This window comes from Gadus macrocephalus, chromosome 5 (assembly GCF_031168955.1).
Source record: "Gadus macrocephalus chromosome 5, ASM3116895v1".
Taxonomy (NCBI): Eukaryota; Metazoa; Chordata; class Actinopteri; order Gadiformes; family Gadidae; genus Gadus; species Gadus macrocephalus.
The window spans coordinates 18,614,451-18,631,319 of record NC_082386.1 but is presented as its reverse complement, the minus strand read 5'-3'; the positions used below and the strand labels follow the sequence as shown (position 1 = coordinate 18,631,319).

Genomic DNA, 16,869 nt, shown 5'->3' with positions numbered 1-16,869 from the left:
TGTACACCTATTTGTACAGAATGTTTTTTGTTCGTTGATCGGAATGACCTTCAGTGTGTGTGTGTGTGTGTGTGTGTGTGTGTGTGTGTGTGTGTGTGTGTGTGTGTGCGGGCGGCATGTGTGTGTGTGGGTGCGTGCGTGTGCTCCTCACAGCAGCCTCTGATGTTGACTGCTGTTGTTATTGATGGTCTTGGGGAGTTTCTTGTTCTCACAGCGCTCGTGCAGCCGTAGCTTATCAAACAGAACCTTCAGTCAACAACACACACACACACACACACACACACACACACACACACACACACAGACACATAGTGAGAACTGGAGACGCAGTGAGACCTAGGGAAGCAGCGAGACCTAGGGACGCAGTGAGACCTAGGGACGCAGAGTGAATTAGAGACGCACTGAGACCTTGAGACGCAGTGAGACCTGAAGCCTGAGAGACGCATTGAGACCTATGGACGCAGTTAGACCTAGAGATGCAGTGAGACCTAGGGACGCTGGAGACGCAGTGAGACCTAGAGACACAGTGAGACCTAGAGACGCCGTGAGACGTAGAGACACTAAGAGACGCAGTGAGACCAAAAGACGCAGTTAGACCTGGAGACACAGTGAGACCTAGAGATGCCGTGAGACCTAGAGACGCAGTGAGACCTAGTGACGCAGTGAGACCTAGAGACGCAGTGAGACCTAGTGACGCTGTAAGACCTAGTGACGCAGTGAGACCTGGAGAGGCAGTTAGACCTAGAGATGCAGTGAGACCTAGAGACGCAGTCAGACCTAGAGACGCAGTGAGACCTAGAGACGCAGTGAGACCTAGAGACGCAGTGAGACCTAGTGACGCAGTGAGACCTGGAGCCGCAGTGAGACCTAGAGACACAGTGAGACCTAGAGACGCAGTCAGACCTCCTCTCCCGGTCACAGTGGAGGGTGTCTCTGCAGGATGAGTCAGGGAGGAATTTGTCCTGATCCCTGGGTATCGGAGGGTCGATAGCAGGGTGACTCAGAGGAAGCAGTGTTATTGTGTTATCAGGATCACATGTTAGACCCACACCCATGAGCACTGGTTAGACTGTTACCCACACCCACATCACACTGGTTCGACTGTTACCCACACCCACCAGCACTGGTTAGACTGGTACCCACACCCACCAGCACTGGATAGACTGGTACTCTGGTTATGGGTTAGAAATGCTTCCGGGTGGTGTTTGGGTCGGTTAGGGGTCGGGTCAGGGTTAGGGTACTGAACGGTCAAAGAGCTGCTTCTCCTTGGTGTTTGGGTGGGTCAGGGGTAAAAGGGTCAGGGTTAGGGGTCGGGGTTAGGGTACTGACCCGGTCAAAGAGCTGCTTCCCCGTGGTGTTTGGGTGGGTCAGGGGTTAGGGGTCGGGGTTAGGGTACTGACCCGGTCAAAGAGCTGCTTCCCCGTGGTGTTTGGGTGGGTCAGGGGTTAGGGGTCGGGGGAAGGGGTTAGGGTACTGACCTGGTCAAAGAGCTGCTTCCCCGTGGTGTTTGGGTTGAAGGAGAACTCCAGCTCTGCGTCCATGGTGGTCACCCGGACGTTGATCTGCAGAACACACATCACCTCTCTTTAGTCACATGACCTCCCAGCCAACACCTCCATAACAATGTGTTAAGTTAGGTTAGGTTATGCTATGCTATGTTATGCTAAGCTATGTTATGGCATGCTATGCTATGTTACGGTTTGCTAGTCAATGTTATGCTGTTATTCAATGTAATGCTATGTTAGTCATTGTTATGCTATGTTATGCTATGCTATGCTATGCTATGTAATGTTAGGTAGGTAGAGACACTTCAGCGTCATGCAATACCAGCTGTGCATGAATTCGCATATGGACAGTCGGGAATCAAACTCCTAACCTGGCGATATTGATGCGAAAACATACCAGTTGGACTACACAGGCTGTAAGAACTATATGTACTCATAAATATCAGACAAAAAACGAAGCATTCTAAAATCCTTGCATTTGCATTATTTTTAATGCTTTTTATTATAGAGTGATAGACAGAGAGGCCTGGGAGATAGAGGGGAGGACATAGAGCAAAGGACCACAGGCAGAAATCGATAAGGACTGAGCCCATATAGTCTCTATATGGGCTCAGTCCTTATCTACTAGGTGAGTTACCGGTGCACCCCAAAATCCTTCCATTTGTTGATGCAGGTCCTAGAACCTAACTTATATGATTGTCTACGGGTCTCTTGAATATGGCTTAAACAGTTCTCGGATATGTCGCCAATGCATCTTAAACATTTCCTGAACCATTCTTCTTCAATTCTTCAACAAGCCCTAAAGGTTGTATAAGACATGTCTTAAATGGGCCTTAAGCTTTTCCCAATTAAGTCTTAAAGGTGTTTTAATCCTAGCTAAGTGTTAATGCGGTCCATGAGTCCACGTTTCCCTGCTGCTATCTGGCCGGACTCTGGACTATCCTTGCCAAGGGGCTGCAAGGTTGCAAGACAGCAGATTACAATATAAAAATAGTGCCGCGCTGCCAAGTTTCCTCCGACCTGGCAGTTATATTATTCCCAGGCCCCCTAGCAACCAGCACAATGCTGAACAGGCTGTTCAGCATTGTTCTGGGTGTGTTTGACTCGGTTGCTAAGGGGCTGTTCAGAACAGCCCCTTAGCAACCGAGTCAAACACACCCAGAAGAATGCTTGCCACAATAAAAGCCCCCGCCCGAACACAATCGGTGTGATAATCATGAGCTATAAAAAAATTGGCAATGGAATTCTATCTATCTTCTATCTATTCTACACTACAAAACAGATCAAATGGGACAACGAACACATGGTGTAGATACGTAACTAATGGAGGAGAACGTTTCAATGGAAACGTGTGCTAAAAGACATCCTTCTCTTTTAAACAAAGGAAAATTCAGGTGTTAAACAATTGTCCGTGAACCCTGACCCCATTAAAGTGTTACCCAACTGTTTTATGAAGTGACTCTTTAGTGCACACCCGGCAAGTCGTAAAGATAAAGTCCTGAAACATCGGACCATGGCATCGTAACTCCAGCTCGACATTCCCTCACACCATGCCACCAAATCCGGCACAGAACTGCCCGGGGCTCAGAAAATGGCCGCCACCACCTCCACCATCGCCACAGCAACAACCTTTACATTGTGGTTTCCGCCTCAGGACATGTATGACTTGTGATTGGCAGTTACTCATTACCAACACAGAGAGCATAACTTCTCCTTCTTAATATTTTTGTTAAGTGCTCGACACAAATAGAGTTTGAATGATTTGATTGACTTGTGCCACACTTAGCGGTGGAATAACTGTCGGTACCCGTCATGTACGAAAACGTAACCAACTTTGGGTTAATGATTTCACTTTGAAACGCTGTCATCTGTTAGAGCACTCAGGCATGGAGACTAATATATGCACCCCCCCCCGCCCCCCCCCCCCCCCCTCACCACCCAACCATACATCAGCCGGTGTTCTTAACCTGCTCTGTGTTTAGTTAGTTGCTCTGTCAACAGTACAGGCAGTAGTGGGAAAAGTACTCCAATCCTTTACCTTGCTGAGTTACAAAGGAACTTTCCTCCATTCAGTGTACTATTGGAGTATTACTTTTAGTAGGTTGTGGTAAATGTGGTCCAGAAACGGTAGCACCAAGTTCCTGAAATAAAAGTAGGTTCTTGCAAACCCTTACTTCAATTATTTATAGTATAATAGATAGATAAAACCTTTTGTCTGTGGAGAAAAAGTATAACTCAAGTACAAACACCTCACATTGGTGCATGACTCATGAGTATAAGTACTTGAGTACTTTCCTCCCCTGGCGAGTAAGGCCTGAGTACGTAGTGCATGTGCTGACCACGCAGCGGACGTCACTCTAAGGTGCGCGCAGCATACCCTACGTACCCTTGAAGGTACTCTGCATACTTAATCTCGAGCCACCCTGCGGGCTCACTCAGACGTCAGTGGTCACCCTGCAGAGAATTCACCCTTCGATAAGAACGTTCACCCTTGAGGTTTCCGATAAGAGTGCAGAGATTCACTCTCGTTGTGTTGAGTCACGATCTAAATGAACCCTTGCGGAGTTGTATCCGATGTATCGCAGGGGAACTTCCCCACTTTTTACCCTTGACCAAATGTTGAACGAGTCAACAAAAGACATCATAAAGTACATCAAGCCATACAGCCATGAGTGGCCTGTGTGGAGAGTTATGAGCTCCACGCACAGCATCTCTCTGAGGTCCCTAACATAACTCATAACAGTTAAATCCCCTTAAAACCTAACCCTAACCCCTAACACTTAAATTCCCTTAAAACCTAACCCTAACCCTCAAACCGAACTCTAGCCATATCTCAACACCTAACCCTACTGTAGCCTAACCTCCCTCTCAACCCCTAACCCCTAACCCTACTGTACCCTAACCCTATCTCAACCCCTAACTCTACTGTACCCTAACCCTACCTCAACCCCAAACCCAACCCCTAACGCCTAACCCCACTGTAGCCTAACCCTATCTCAACCCCAAACCCAATCCAACCCCAAACCCCTACCCCTACTGTAGCCTGACCCGGTCCCAATACCAGGTGATCTCATGGGGGTTTAAAGTGCCCAGCGGGCCCCTCTTTCCTCTGGTATTGTTGTACGATGTGATGCTACGATGGGACAGGGGTCAAACTGCAAACACCATCTGGTTAATGAGTAAATTCCAAGAGGGCTAGGTCCCTCTTGCAAGTTGCCACACAAGAATGCCACAATAAACCCTGACAAACATATTTGTTCTGTAGCTGTACACTTCATGGAATATTACAGAGTTCTGCAGTTGTTGATGTAGTTGAACTGAAGTCAGCGATCTGTGCCAACTGACTTTGGGTTGAACGGCAAATACCTTTAGACCTTTAGGGTCTCCATTCATTATGTCACGAGTCACGACGTCCTTGAAGATAAGTGGCTGGGTTCTTATGACTTGGTGTCAAGAGCCAAGCAGAACACAGCTCTATCCAACACGGTACGAGCATCAAATCAAACATTGTCCCGTTACAAACACCAGACAGAAGACATAAGGGGGGACGTCATTAAACCATCGTCATGTCATTATGTCATCATTGTTTCACCTTACATAACTGCATTTAGTTTGAACTAAATCCCCCACGAGGAACCAAAGAAGAAGATCTTACTGTTTTAGGCATCTTGGCTTGGAGTGTTTTCAAACGGCTACAGTAGAAAGTTCTCTCAGAGCAGAGAGGGACGGAGGGGAGACGCTGGGCGGTCTGCGAGCAACTGCACCTGACTGAGGGCTGGGGCTGACGTTGGCTCCCCCCAGCAGCGGGGCAAGGCGGCTGGGCAGGGCTAACGTCCTTTGAACCCAGCTGGAGGTGGTTGTCCCGGTGGCCCACGCACCCTCTGGTCCACGCCCCCTCCACCGGGGCGGGGGGGGGGGAGGCTCATCACAACGGAAGCAACTAACCCCCCCCCCCCCCCCCCCCGACAGCGAGACGGAACCCAGCGACCTTTGACCCTCGAGCACACAATGATGAGTTGTTCCTTCAGGAGGCGCCGTAGGGAGAGGATAGGAATAATGGAAGCGTACTTAACCGCTCAAATAACTAATCTCTTTCACTTATCTGTACTTCCTTTTACTTCAGCAAGGTGTAGCACTCTAGTTGACATCATTAATACCATGTCTTTGAGAGGTTGAGGATTAAGGCACTTTATTCAGAAAAACACAGTCAAATAGCAAATAAAGTCCTTTTAGATTTTTTTCCTCAATTGTTTTATATTAAACCGTACAGATGGAATATAAATGCATGACAATTTTTTGATCTGATGATTTGATCGTTTATTTGAAAGATTGAATTTGCTGTGATAACCGATAGCTGTGGTTAGTGTTTTCTGCTGTTGAATATCAGCTTCTGTCAGGTAGTGAAACATTACTAGACTGAGAGGGGAACTACTAAACGAAACAAGCCTGCAGGTAGGAGTCGAATTGTTGACCAAATGTCCAACGTGTGGTCAGCATTGACTTCCTGTACAGCACGTACCTTAGTTGTAAAGACTTAATAACTTTACCTCCTAGTACTTTATATCTTAAGCCAGGGTCAGGGAAAAGTGCTTTATACTGCGTTATGGCAATGTCACTATTACAGCTCACTCACCTTATTCTCCGATGCCACTTATAGTTTATGAGTATTTTTTAGATACAAGCCACTAGTGAGGACAGTAGGGAGGGGGCTTACGGATGCTCTACAGCTGGAGAGTACAGAGTACATCTCTGTATCACTATCATCACTATCCTCATTTTCACTATCATTGATCGTTGGTGTGGTACACACAGGCCCAGTCACAGGGAGGCACCCCCAATAAATCAACAGGGCACTCCCCGGGTGGCCCCCCCCAATAAAAAACCCGTCACACAGAGTCCCGTTCAGTTTCTGAGGAAATCCGCTGGCAAGGTAAATAAAATAAAAAAAAAGGCGTTCTGTCTCTTATGCCTCTTATGTCGTCATCTTCGTCATCCGTTTATTCGGCTGAATGAGATAGCCACCACTCCCACTGCCCCGCCTCCCTCTCTGACGTCAGAGAGGGAGGCGGGGCCTGTGGGGTTGATCAGAACCCCCTCAGAACTCGTCTTTGGTTCTGAGCTGGGGCTGGGCCTCCGGTTGGAAGTGTTTGTTGGGGCTGCCGTCGGGGTTGAGTATGCGGGCGGCGGTGTACCCCGCGATGGGGTACTTGGTCTTGTAGGTGCCCTCGAAGACCTTCTCCAGGGAGTTCAGCTGGTCCGCGGTGAGACCCTCCTGAAGGGGGAAGGAGAAGGGCAACCAGTGAGCGACCATAACGTCCATGACCTAAACTCTTTGTATCCACATTGCTCCAAAACCAGTCCCAGTCGATACAAGGTGCGACAATGATCCAGCTTAAAAGGTGCAGTAGTGAGGATTTGAGATATTTTATTTGGGTATAATTTGTGAGAAATGCCAACAGCTCTTAGTGGGTGAATGTGATGTGAGAATATCAGTTTCCCCTCGACTTCGCCTGCATCTCTATGAGCCAATAACGATTTGAGACCGATCCCGGCTCATTCTGACCAATCACGGCATCTCTTCTGTGATTGGTTCTGGGAATCCATCTTGCCTTGTCAATCACAAATGCGTGAAATGCAACACTGCTCAATGGTGGAGAAACATAGGGGAGGGAGAAGGCATAGAAGGAGAGGGCGTGGTTAGGGGGTTGTTTAGAACCCGTCCACACGGAGCCGAAATGGGCGAAAACGATCCAGTTTCGTTTTATGAGGTTCAGGAATATCTCCGTAAAGACGGAGTCATTGCGAAACCGCATCGAGCTGTAGAAACGCTGTAGTAAATATTCAAGGCGCTGGTTCTCCACAGAAAAAAGTGGAGCGCATCAAGCCTGCGCGCATAAAGCCTTCGCGCTGTATGCAAACATTCACGGTCACGAGGAGAGTCAACCTTTTACATTGAGCGTTACAAGCCGTTTTGGAAATCTGTCCCTTAAGACATCACAGGTGGGCGTGTCCACCTAGATGTACACTGGATAGATCAGTCTACCAGCCTCCCCAGTGGACTGTAGCAAACGTTGCTCATCTATCCGTCACACATCTAGGTGGACACGCCCACCTGTGATGTCATAAGGGACAGATTTCCAAAACGGCTTGTAACGGCTAATCAACCCACACCTGGTGGCATGTCATGGGACCTTTAAAAGCTATGTTTTGCCCGGACGGTATGGGGGTTGGAGCTACTGACATCGTCTTCCCTATGGCCGCAGGTTCACTGTTCCTAAGTGTAGAACAAAATGACACCTTGCACTTAAAAAATAGTACCTAGCTTTGTTTAGCATCTTATGCTAGCTATCATTGTTGGATACGGGGAATGGGTTAACCTAGCGAATGTTAGTGGTTGGCGCTTGGTTCTATGAACATCTTAACTGTACAGACGGCGATATATTGTGTCTCTTTCTTCTGACAAATTTACTTAGTATAAGTCGCTTGGGATTTAAGCATCTGCTAAACGCCCGAAATGTTATGCCTCCTGCTCTTTGACGGAACCGACCCGGTTACCTGCAGAGAGTTCCAGCCCCCCCACCTGCTCGAGAGCCCCCCCCCCCCCCCCCCCCCCCACACACACACAAAGACCCACCGTATCGGGGGTCAAGTCCGCCGGGTCCAGGGACATCTTGGCCACGGCCCGCGTCGAGTCTCGGCCCACCAGGGCGTTGTAAGCGGCCCCTTTACCGTAGAACCCTGGAGGTCAAACCATCAGGGTCCGGTTAGATTTTACCGTCTCCGGTGGGGAAAGGGTTCTCCACCAAACTGTACATCGCAAAGAGGACCTTACCCAGCAATACACCTTACACACATTGTCATGCAATGATGTCAGGTGGCAATAAAACATTAAATATAGACAGACAGAAATAGAGCAAAACAACAGAAGAGGAAGGCTCCTAGTTCCTAATTCCCTCAGCGACGGAACTAGGAGTCTTTCAATAACTACAACAAAAACAACGGAAGAAAAATACTCGTTCTTCCTAAGTCTTTTAGCACAAAGCAACAAAGTTTTTGTTTTTTTTATGTATTGGACCTGTAGCTATACCTGTGTTATACGGAAAGTAATATATGTTATAAAAGCATATATCATGGCCAATCAGAGATATCAGGTAATATAATGGAACCAGATTTGGTTTCACTTTGACGTGCAAGTGGCTGTTGTGGCGTTTCATTGTACCTTTTCCTTTGGTCACGTCAAACACAACTCCCTTGATGGCCATGTAGATGGGCTGTCCGTCCTACGTTGTTCACATGATGACAGGGGAACACCAAATATAACTTTATCCTTTGTACATCGAGTTGCATAAACACACTCAAACACACACATTCTCTCTCTCTCTCACACACACACACATTCTCTCTCTCTCTCTCTCTCACACACACACACACACACACACACACACACACACACACACACACACACACACACACACACACACACACACACACACACACACACACACACACACACACACACACACACACACACACACACACACACACACACACACACACACACACACACACACACACACACACACACACAAACAAACAGACACACTCTCACCTCGCTGCCGTCGTATCTCTTCAGCTCTTCTTCTGTGAACAACCTGACTGGCGCCGAGTCTGGTTTGTGAATCAGGTTGATATCGTCCGCAAAACACGTATAAAACACCATTAAAAAAGCGCAAAGTCGCGTCGTTGCAGTTGCCATGGTGTGGTTGTGTGAGTAGTCCAGTCCAGCCAGCAGGACCACTTCCGCCTTGCCGTGTTTCGATGACAAGACAGGTCTAGAGAACCCGGATTAGAACCCGTATATTTGGTTAATCCATCTACACACATCGCCCTAAACTGTCCCAGGTTGTGGGAATATACCCACCGTCCCGGGACATGCGCCCCCAGTCGCTCTACGCGTCTTCAGACAGCAGGCTGGGGCGGGTTATGGCCCGGGACTCATTACCGACTGAAGGTTATGAGATCCCGGGAATGGTGCGGAACTATCGGGACACCTTTATAAACAAATACAACATAGGCAGCTTTTGCGCGGAGAAATATCGAAAAAATTATAATAATTCTCAATATCTAGTTATACCCGTGTCGCGCGGCTTGCAATAATGTGGACTTGGCTGATACACATAATTTGATAATGTATTAAGAAAAAAAAAGTGTTTAATTTACAGTTTTCATGCGTTTGGCCTATAGATCCTACCTCAACCGGGACAGTGAAAGAGAAAGGGCGCCCCCGGGACAGTGAAAGAGAAAGCCCCCCCCTCCCAAATCAAACAGGGAAGGAGACAGGGATCCGAGGACCAAGGGAGCGGGACGAGAGTCCAGATACAGTGTTGCCAGATTGGGCCAGATTTCCCGCCCAATCTGGCAACCCTGGCTGCAGATTTACGCAGAGCTCCGGCTTTTAGGGGAAGGGCTTGTTTAACAGACGCTAACCGATCTGGGATCGCCGGGAGATCTCCTGTCAAATTCAACATGTATGTGCAATTAAAATGTGTGGCTTTGTGATTTTTACTTAATCTCCTGACCAGGGGGCCTACCCGAGGCTGGGCTTCGGCATGATCAGAAGCGATGATTCCCAGTCATACGAGGAGGTGAGTGACTAGAGCTGCTTCATGGTGGTGGTTGTTGTTGTTGTTGTTGACAATAGGGCTCCGGTAACACGGAAAGTTTCTGCCGAAGTCTACTCTGATGTGATACACTTGACATAGTTGCATAGCTCCACGTTGACGGATGAAAAAATAGCAGCGTCGTCTATATGTTTGAGCGCGTATCATGTGACTGATATCGACGGGTGGGTTTCAGAGGGAAAGCTGACTGGACGCTTTTTACTGTGTCGTTTAGCCTGGTCTGGACTTGCTGCTTTTATCTCTTACTGTCAGGTTTTTATCATAGCACTGAAACAGCCCTTATAAAAGTAGCAAATGATGTTCGGCCAAACAATGACTCAGTCATTGAACAGTGGCAAAACCACTGTTCTAATGCTGTTGGGTCTCAGTGCAGCTTTCGACTCTGTTGACCACAGCATATTACTGCATAGCCTTGAGCACTGTATGGGACTTCATCTTCATGGCATTGTCATCAGCTGGCTAGGTCCTATTTAGAGCATAGAAGTTTTTATGTGTCTATTGGACTAACTCAACACCTACGTCCTTAACCTGCGGAGTCCCTCAGGGTTGTCCCAGCTGTCACAGAACCTTCTTAATCTGAACACTGACAAGACTGAAGTCATATTTTTGGGAAAAAAGGAGCATAGATTTAAGACTGCCACTCTACTGGGAACGAACGATTTTATCGTAGCCGACACCGTGAAAAATCTTGGAGTAATTATTGGCAATGACCTAAGTTTCAGTAGCTACATGAAGGTAATAACAAAACCTGCTTTTTATCATTTAAAAAAATATTGCAAAGGTAAAAAAAAATCATGTCACCAGGAGACCAAGAAAAGCTTATTCATGCATTCATCACTAGCAGGGTGGACTAATGGTATTTTTACTGGTCTCCCCCAAAAGCAATCAAACCTCCCCAAATGATTAAAAATGCAGCTGGTTACTGACAGAATGACATGTTTAAAATTTACAGTCACTCCAGATCACTTTGATCGGTAGAAAAATACAAACTGGTACAACCAAGTGCCCGCACAAAGCATTGAGAGGGAGCTTTCAGTTGCTATGCGGTCGTCTATGGAACCGCCTACCCCTAGACATCAAGACTTCTCCCACCATCTCCATTTATAAATCCAGATTAAAAACCAAACTGTTAGCAGATGCCTTTTGACTGACCCACTCTTGCACCTGTACTCCATTACACTATTATTTTATTTACTTGTGTTGTGTCTTGTATTTTATTTTACTTTTTCATTTTGTGTATTGTTTTGTATTTTGTTAATTTCCATTATTTCGTTTTATCTAAATTATTTTACTTTTTTTTATTTTTTATTTCATTTTTCCTGTCTGCTTACAACGCAGCAACTAACATGCTGATTATTAATGAATCCCTACTGTAGTCATCGCTGATGATCAGTCCTTGTTGTGGTACGTTTGACCTCTACGTTTTTTGGTTTCACTTTGGTTTTGCTTTGGCAGCTCAACGGTGATGGATCGGACAAGCAGCCCGATTTCCACCAAAGCATCTTTGATGACCCTGACGTCGAGGAACCCAATGGCAGAAGCGTGGCACCGGGTACAGACTGACACCATGGAGCTTTTTAAACCACCACCAAATATCTTTTTCATTCAAATTAAAGTTAAATCTTCTGGAAAATAAGAAGTTCATCCTCCTTTTTGATTCACTTTTCAGCCTGTATCCAAACTTGGGTTGCATTCTGTTGTTATATAAGGTATTCTATTGTTTTCTTCTTTGTTTAGGGTTAAGATCTCCTTTAGTGTTTTATGTTCTGATCTCCCAAACCTTGCTTAGTTTTTATAAGCACAGAAAACTGTTAGAGTCAGGATTCAAGTGAGTTAAGCAAACCTCCTGCTCCTCCTCTTCCTTCTGCTCCCCTCCTCCTCCTCCTCCTCCTCCTCCTCCTCAATCCTCACCCCCTGTCATCTCCATCTCCTCCTCATCTAATCTCCTCCATCTACCCCTATTCCTTCTGCTCCTCCTTCTTCTCCTTTCATCTCCACCTATTCATATCTCCTCCTCCTCCTCCTCTCATCTCCTCTTCATCTCATCTCCTTCTCCTCTTCCTCTCATCTCCACCTAATCTCCTCCTTTCATCTCCACCTCCTCCTCCCCCTCTCGTCTCCTCCTGCTCCTCCTCCTCCTCTCCTCTCTTTCTTCCTATCATTTCCTCCTCCTTCCTTCATCTCCTCCTCCTCCTCAATCCTCACCCCCCTCTCATCTCCTCTTCCTCCTGCTCCCCCCTCCTCCTCCTCCTCCTCCTCCTCCTCCTCCCAGACGAGGACCTCCCGGAGAGTGGCCCGTCCCTGCGGTTCAGCAAGGCGTGCCTGAAGAGCGTGTTCACGGTGTTCCTGATCTTCGTCTACCTGCTGCTGACCACGGTGGCTGTGTTCCTGGCCTACCAGACCATCACCGACTTCCTGGAGAAGCTCAACCACCCCGTCATGTCCGTCATCTACAAGGAGGTGGACTTCTTCCCCCCCCCTGGTCTGTACACATGCACGCTATTATTACACAGTGTTACGTATTTTAAGAATCTAAGCTACCTACACATAGATCCAATGATGCAGGACCAAACATATAAGCCGTAAATACCATACACACGTCACCCACTTGAAACACATACACAGCTAAGCTAACACTATGTTGTGTGTCGTCATGCAGGCATCGCTCTGTACCCGGGTAAAGCCCAGCTGCTGAGCTGCAAACACTACAACCACAACTACATCCCCCCGCTAGTGGCTCCCGGAACCCCGGAGGTGGGGGACTGCACCATGGAGCAGGTGTCCTACGTGGGCCCCTTCACCAACCAAACCCAGGTGAGGCCTGGAGAAGCTGTTCTGTAGCCGGTGGACTTCCGCTGTATTGATGGCTGCGCTGTGTTTGAATCTTACTGAGTGGACACACACTGTGTTTGACTCCTACTGGCTGGATACACACCGTGTTTGATACTATATTCAATTCACTGAATGTTCTGATGCTTATCGCTTCTCTACACTCCTTCGTGCTGAACTTGGAATTTTTTTTGCAGTGGCTGCAATATTGATGTTGATTGTGGCTAGCTACCAGCTAGCGGTACTTCCCATCACCACCACAACAACAACGTGTTAAACAATGGCAATCTAACCATTCTCTCCTCAACCGTTGAGACTACAGCTAGCAGCTGTAGCTACAACCACACCTAAGCTACATTCACAAGTGTCACAGGGTGTGGCTATGAAGAAAGGATAATTTGTCTGCTGAACGTCTCTTTGTAAATGAAAATGGGGTTTGGCAGTTCTATTTGCCCACATAGTATCATAAAAACGATGAAGACAAAGAGGACCTTTATTTTGTTGATACTCTTTGTTCGTTGTTTGGTGAGCTTATCTACTTCCTAGATACATTGGTAAACAATCAAAGACGTGAAATCCGTGCCAACATTTCCAACAAGCGTTCCTTTTTCTCCTGCTGCTCTTCATTTAAGTCCCACTAACAAGCGTCCTGCCTCCTATGTGCTCACGGCTTCAGGTTAGTCGTGGGCGTATGATTTTTGGCCACACATTCTGAGTACGAAAGCATGCTGATGCGTGACCTTTGACCTGCGGCAGAAGCAAGCGCTGGTGGTGCAGGGGCCGTCGGACGTTCGGAACAAAGAGGTGATCTTCATGCAGTTCAGCCTGACGGACGCCGACGAGGACTTCAGCGCCATCACCTACATGCTGTTCGCCAAGTTCGGGGACCTGGCTCTGAGGTGAGAGACGGGCTCCCCCCCCCCCCCCCCTCCCCCCCCCCCCCAACACCGCCGTCGGGGGCTCTCTGACCCCCGGCCTCGATCCACTATCTCTACTCTGGGGTGGTTCATAGTTTTTTACTCTCTTTAATCAAAAAGAGGAGCCTCAAAGGGTTCCCGATTGAACACTTTGGTAGAGATTTGATAAGTCTGGACTTTGGAAGTCTGTGATAATGTTGGATAGAATGAATGTTTCAAAAAAGGTTTGTGTGTGTCTGTGTGTGTGTGCAAACGTGCATGTTGTGTGCTCGCGCGCGTGTTCCCCAGCCCGGATAAGCCGGCCTTCATGATGGACTGTGAGAAGAACTACTCCATGTGGACCTTCTCGGGGGGGTTCCGTACCTGGGTGAAGATGTCGCTGGTGATGACCTCGGGGAAGAAGGACGACGCGGTGGAGTTCCGCCAGGAGGTAGCCGCCTCCCTTTAGCCCTCAGCTCCCTGCTCTCAAGAACTGGCTCTTCCTGTCCACAGGCCATTGGCGTTCTAATGACCTGGGGACAGGAAGAGCCGATTCTAGAGAGCAGGGAGCTAAAGGCTAGTTGCATGCTCTCTAGAATTGCCTTTCCTATTCACAGGCCATTAGAACTTTTTACATTTAATTTAAAAAGATGGAAAATTTATATAAATCTTTAACCCAATTCAACCCACGTATTAATTAGTAACAATGATGATGCAAAAAAATAAATATATTAACAAATAAATTAAAGTAGTAATAATAAAAGTGACGGTAATAATAATCACAGTAATTATAATGTTTTTTTAAACTTTATTTTATTAACAATAGAATGTAATTGTTTGGTGAACTTGGTTAAGCAGGTCATCATCCTGGAAACAAACTAGCCCGGTGTGTGTTCATGGCCGCTTTATTAACAAGGCGGTGCTGTTCTTCCTCCTGTCCAGTCGGGGGTGGTAAAGTACAACGACCGGCGCACCAACATCACCGACGAGCTCTTCTTCGTGGTGTTCGAGTGGCGGGACCCCTTCATTCAGGAGATCAAACTGGTGAGGTTCTCCCATCTTCCAAGTTCCCCCTTCATTTGTTCACCCTGCCATTCATTTTTTTGTGTTATTTATCAATGAGAAAAGTTTGTAAAGGGCATATTTGATGTGATTTTAAAATTTTTAGGATGATATGACGAGTCATGTTAACCCACAACATGTTTCTGGAACCCTCACGTGACATAAATTCCTCCCAGATAGTGACATTGTTATGCTGCGTTATGCTGCGTTTTATTATCCATCCGTCTCGGAGGTCCGAGGACGTTGCCTAGCGACACGCACGAACACGCCCCTTTTCCTCGGACGGCGAACTCGCCATCTCGGTTGAACTCAGTGGTGACCGAGCAAAATTCCGAGACAGAATTCAAGATGGCTGCGCCCGGTGTGACTTGAAGTATGAACTGTTTTCATTGTGCTTGGGCCGCTTTGGTGGGTTAAATGGCAATTTAAATCACTACCTTACTGCGTCCGTATCTCTGCCTATGGCCTATAGCCTACCTATTTTGGAGCGCCTGGTACTCTGCCAATGCTACCGCGACAACAGCTTTCCGGGTGGCGTCCATGTTTTCCTCCAACGACCGAGCTAAATAATAAAATGCGGGCGTGGCGTCAGATCCGAGATCCGAGTCGGTTCGCAGAGAACACTCGGTGTTATGATACGTCATGTTAACCCACAACATGTTTCTGAAACCCTTGTGTGACATCACTTCCTTCCAGGATTGTGATGTGTTATGCTATGATACGATACGACATGTTAACCCACAACATGTTTCTGATACTATCACTTCCTCCCAGATCATGATGGTGTTATGTTAGTGTTATTATGCATCATATTAACCTACAACATGTTTCTGATACCATCAGTTCCTCCGAGAATCGTGACGTGTTATGTTGCGTTACAAGATGCAACATGTGTTAACCCGCAACATGTTCTGAAGACCTTGCGTGCCATCACTTCCTCCAAGATCGTGACGGTGTTATGTTAGTGTTATGATACGTCATGTAAACCCACAACATGTTTCTGAAACCCTCGCATGTGTCGTCACTTCCTCCCAGATCGTGACGGCCAACCCATGGAACTCGGTGGCCATCTTGTGCGGCGTGTTCATGGCGCTGTTCAAGGCGGCTAACTTTGCCAAGCTGAGCGTCTCTTGGATGATCCGCATGAGGAAGAGGCACCGGAGGAACCGGGCCCGGGAGCTCAACAGTGTGACCTGAGGGTCGCCCGCAACACTAGAGAAAGAATGCTCCTGATTCTGATGTTCACTTTGACATGCTGCATCCAAACCGTATCCCATGTCGGGGGGCGCTAAAGGCTTTAGCCTTTATCCCTTAGCATTAGCATTAGCCTTTACCTAAAGGCTAAAGGTATTAGCATTTAGCGTTGATGCTTTCACAAATTGATCTGGGTTTTTGGACATACGTTGCAGGACCAAGTTTTGCTGCTGAACAGGGAGGTTGTTGACGTAGAAGTAATCGATACAGAACTAATTGATCAGGACCTTATTGATAGGTAACATGTTAACATGCGTTAAGTTCCTTAAGGGATATATGGGACATATTACATGAGTGCAACCAAACTCACTACATTGGGTTTCATTTTCACTGTTTTCTCATTCTGTAGATATTTCATGGGTCTGAAGAGAACGGACATAGAAGAAGGAACTGACATTTTACTAGATAAATACAAATGCAGACGCAAGCATTTTAAGATGTACAAATTGACCAGTTATCAGTTTAGTCGTGATTTTAAAGGGCAATTCCAACTAAGGGAACAATACTGATTTCCGTTGACTTTTCCGCTGACTGCGGCATTAATGTAGGAAAAAGGATGTTGTGCTTTTCTTTTTTGAAGTTGTGGCTGATTTTGAATGTGCACCATATATTGTTTGCTGAGCTAATTAGTGTTCACGTAAC

The 16,869-nt window shown here is 47.0% G+C and overlaps 3 protein-coding genes across 5 annotated transcripts in view; 1 reads left to right on the top strand and 2 right to left on the bottom strand.

The window, feature by feature from the left end:
- The window catches only part of ezra (ezrin a), a 17,592-nt gene extending 12,271 nt beyond the window's left edge, over positions 1 to 5,321 (bottom strand). The window contains exons 1-2 of one of the 2 annotated variants that reach the window (XM_060051506.1): positions 5,161 to 5,321; positions 1,479 to 1,562 (exon numbers count right to left, since the gene is read on the bottom strand). In XM_060051506.1, the coding sequence (XP_059907489.1) occupies positions 1,479 to 1,562; positions 5,161 to 5,172 (96 nt within the window). In that variant the 5' untranslated portion in view covers positions 5,173 to 5,321. Of the gene's footprint in view, positions 1 to 1,478; positions 1,581 to 5,160 lie in introns of those variants that run through there. The other variant, XM_060051505.1, reaches the window with a different exon arrangement.
- Positions 5,322 to 5,797: 476 nt separating this feature from the next.
- On the bottom strand, positions 5,798 to 9,828 carry nenf (neudesin neurotrophic factor). Its single transcript, XM_060051710.1, has 4 exons — positions 9,115 to 9,828; positions 8,725 to 8,785; positions 8,140 to 8,243; positions 5,798 to 6,777 (listed from the first exon to the last, which is right to left on the bottom strand). Exons 1-4 carry the CDS (start codon positions 9,259 to 9,261, stop codon positions 6,601 to 6,603), a joined length of 489 nt encoding a protein of 162 aa, XP_059907693.1. The 5' UTR covers positions 9,262 to 9,828; the 3' UTR covers positions 5,798 to 6,600.
- A 105-nt stretch (positions 9,829 to 9,933) lies between these two features.
- pacc1 (proton activated chloride channel 1) lies at positions 9,934 to 16,507 on the top strand. 2 transcript variants are annotated; one of them, XM_060051592.1, is made up of 8 exons: positions 9,934 to 10,150; positions 11,642 to 11,738; positions 12,459 to 12,668; positions 12,846 to 13,000; positions 13,775 to 13,914; positions 14,221 to 14,362; positions 14,854 to 14,955; positions 16,009 to 16,507. In XM_060051592.1, the coding sequence occupies exons 1-8, from the start codon at positions 10,115 to 10,117 to the stop codon at positions 16,168 to 16,170; spliced, it is 1,044 nt and encodes a 347-aa protein (XP_059907575.1). In that variant the 5' UTR covers positions 9,934 to 10,114; the 3' UTR covers positions 16,171 to 16,507. The 2 variants fall into 2 exon arrangements, with proteins under 2 accessions (XP_059907575.1, XP_059907574.1); XM_060051591.1 differs by having other exon boundaries at positions 9,935 to 10,150; positions 13,772 to 13,914.
- Positions 16,508 to 16,869: the final 362 nt, after the last annotated feature.

What these genes read in the sequence shown, in the direction of transcription:
- nenf (XM_060051710.1), bottom strand. Translation starts at nt 9,261, where the DNA reads ATGGCAACTGCAACGACGCGACTTTGCGCTTTTTTAATGGTGTTTTAT. An exon ending in TGACGTGACCAAAGGAAAAG is followed by an intron (nt 8,244 to 8,724) that starts GTACAATGAAAC and finishes TTTGACCTCCAG; the next exon opens with GGTTCTACGGTAAAGGGGCC. An exon ending in CGGACTTGACCCCCGATACG is followed by an intron (nt 6,778 to 8,139) that starts GTGGGTCTTTGT and finishes TTCCCCCTTCAG; the next exon opens with GAGGGTCTCACCGCGGACCA.
- pacc1 (XM_060051591.1), top strand. Translation starts at nt 10,115, where the DNA reads ATGATCAGAAGCGATGATTCCCAGTCATACGAGGAG. An exon ending in CGGTGGAGTTCCGCCAGGAG is followed by an intron (nt 14,363 to 14,853) that starts GTAGCCGCCTCC and finishes CCTCCTGTCCAG; the next exon opens with TCGGGGGTGGTAAAGTACAA. An exon ending in TCATTCAGGAGATCAAACTG is followed by an intron (nt 14,956 to 16,008) that starts GTGAGGTTCTCC and finishes ACTTCCTCCCAG; the next exon opens with ATCGTGACGGCCAACCCATG.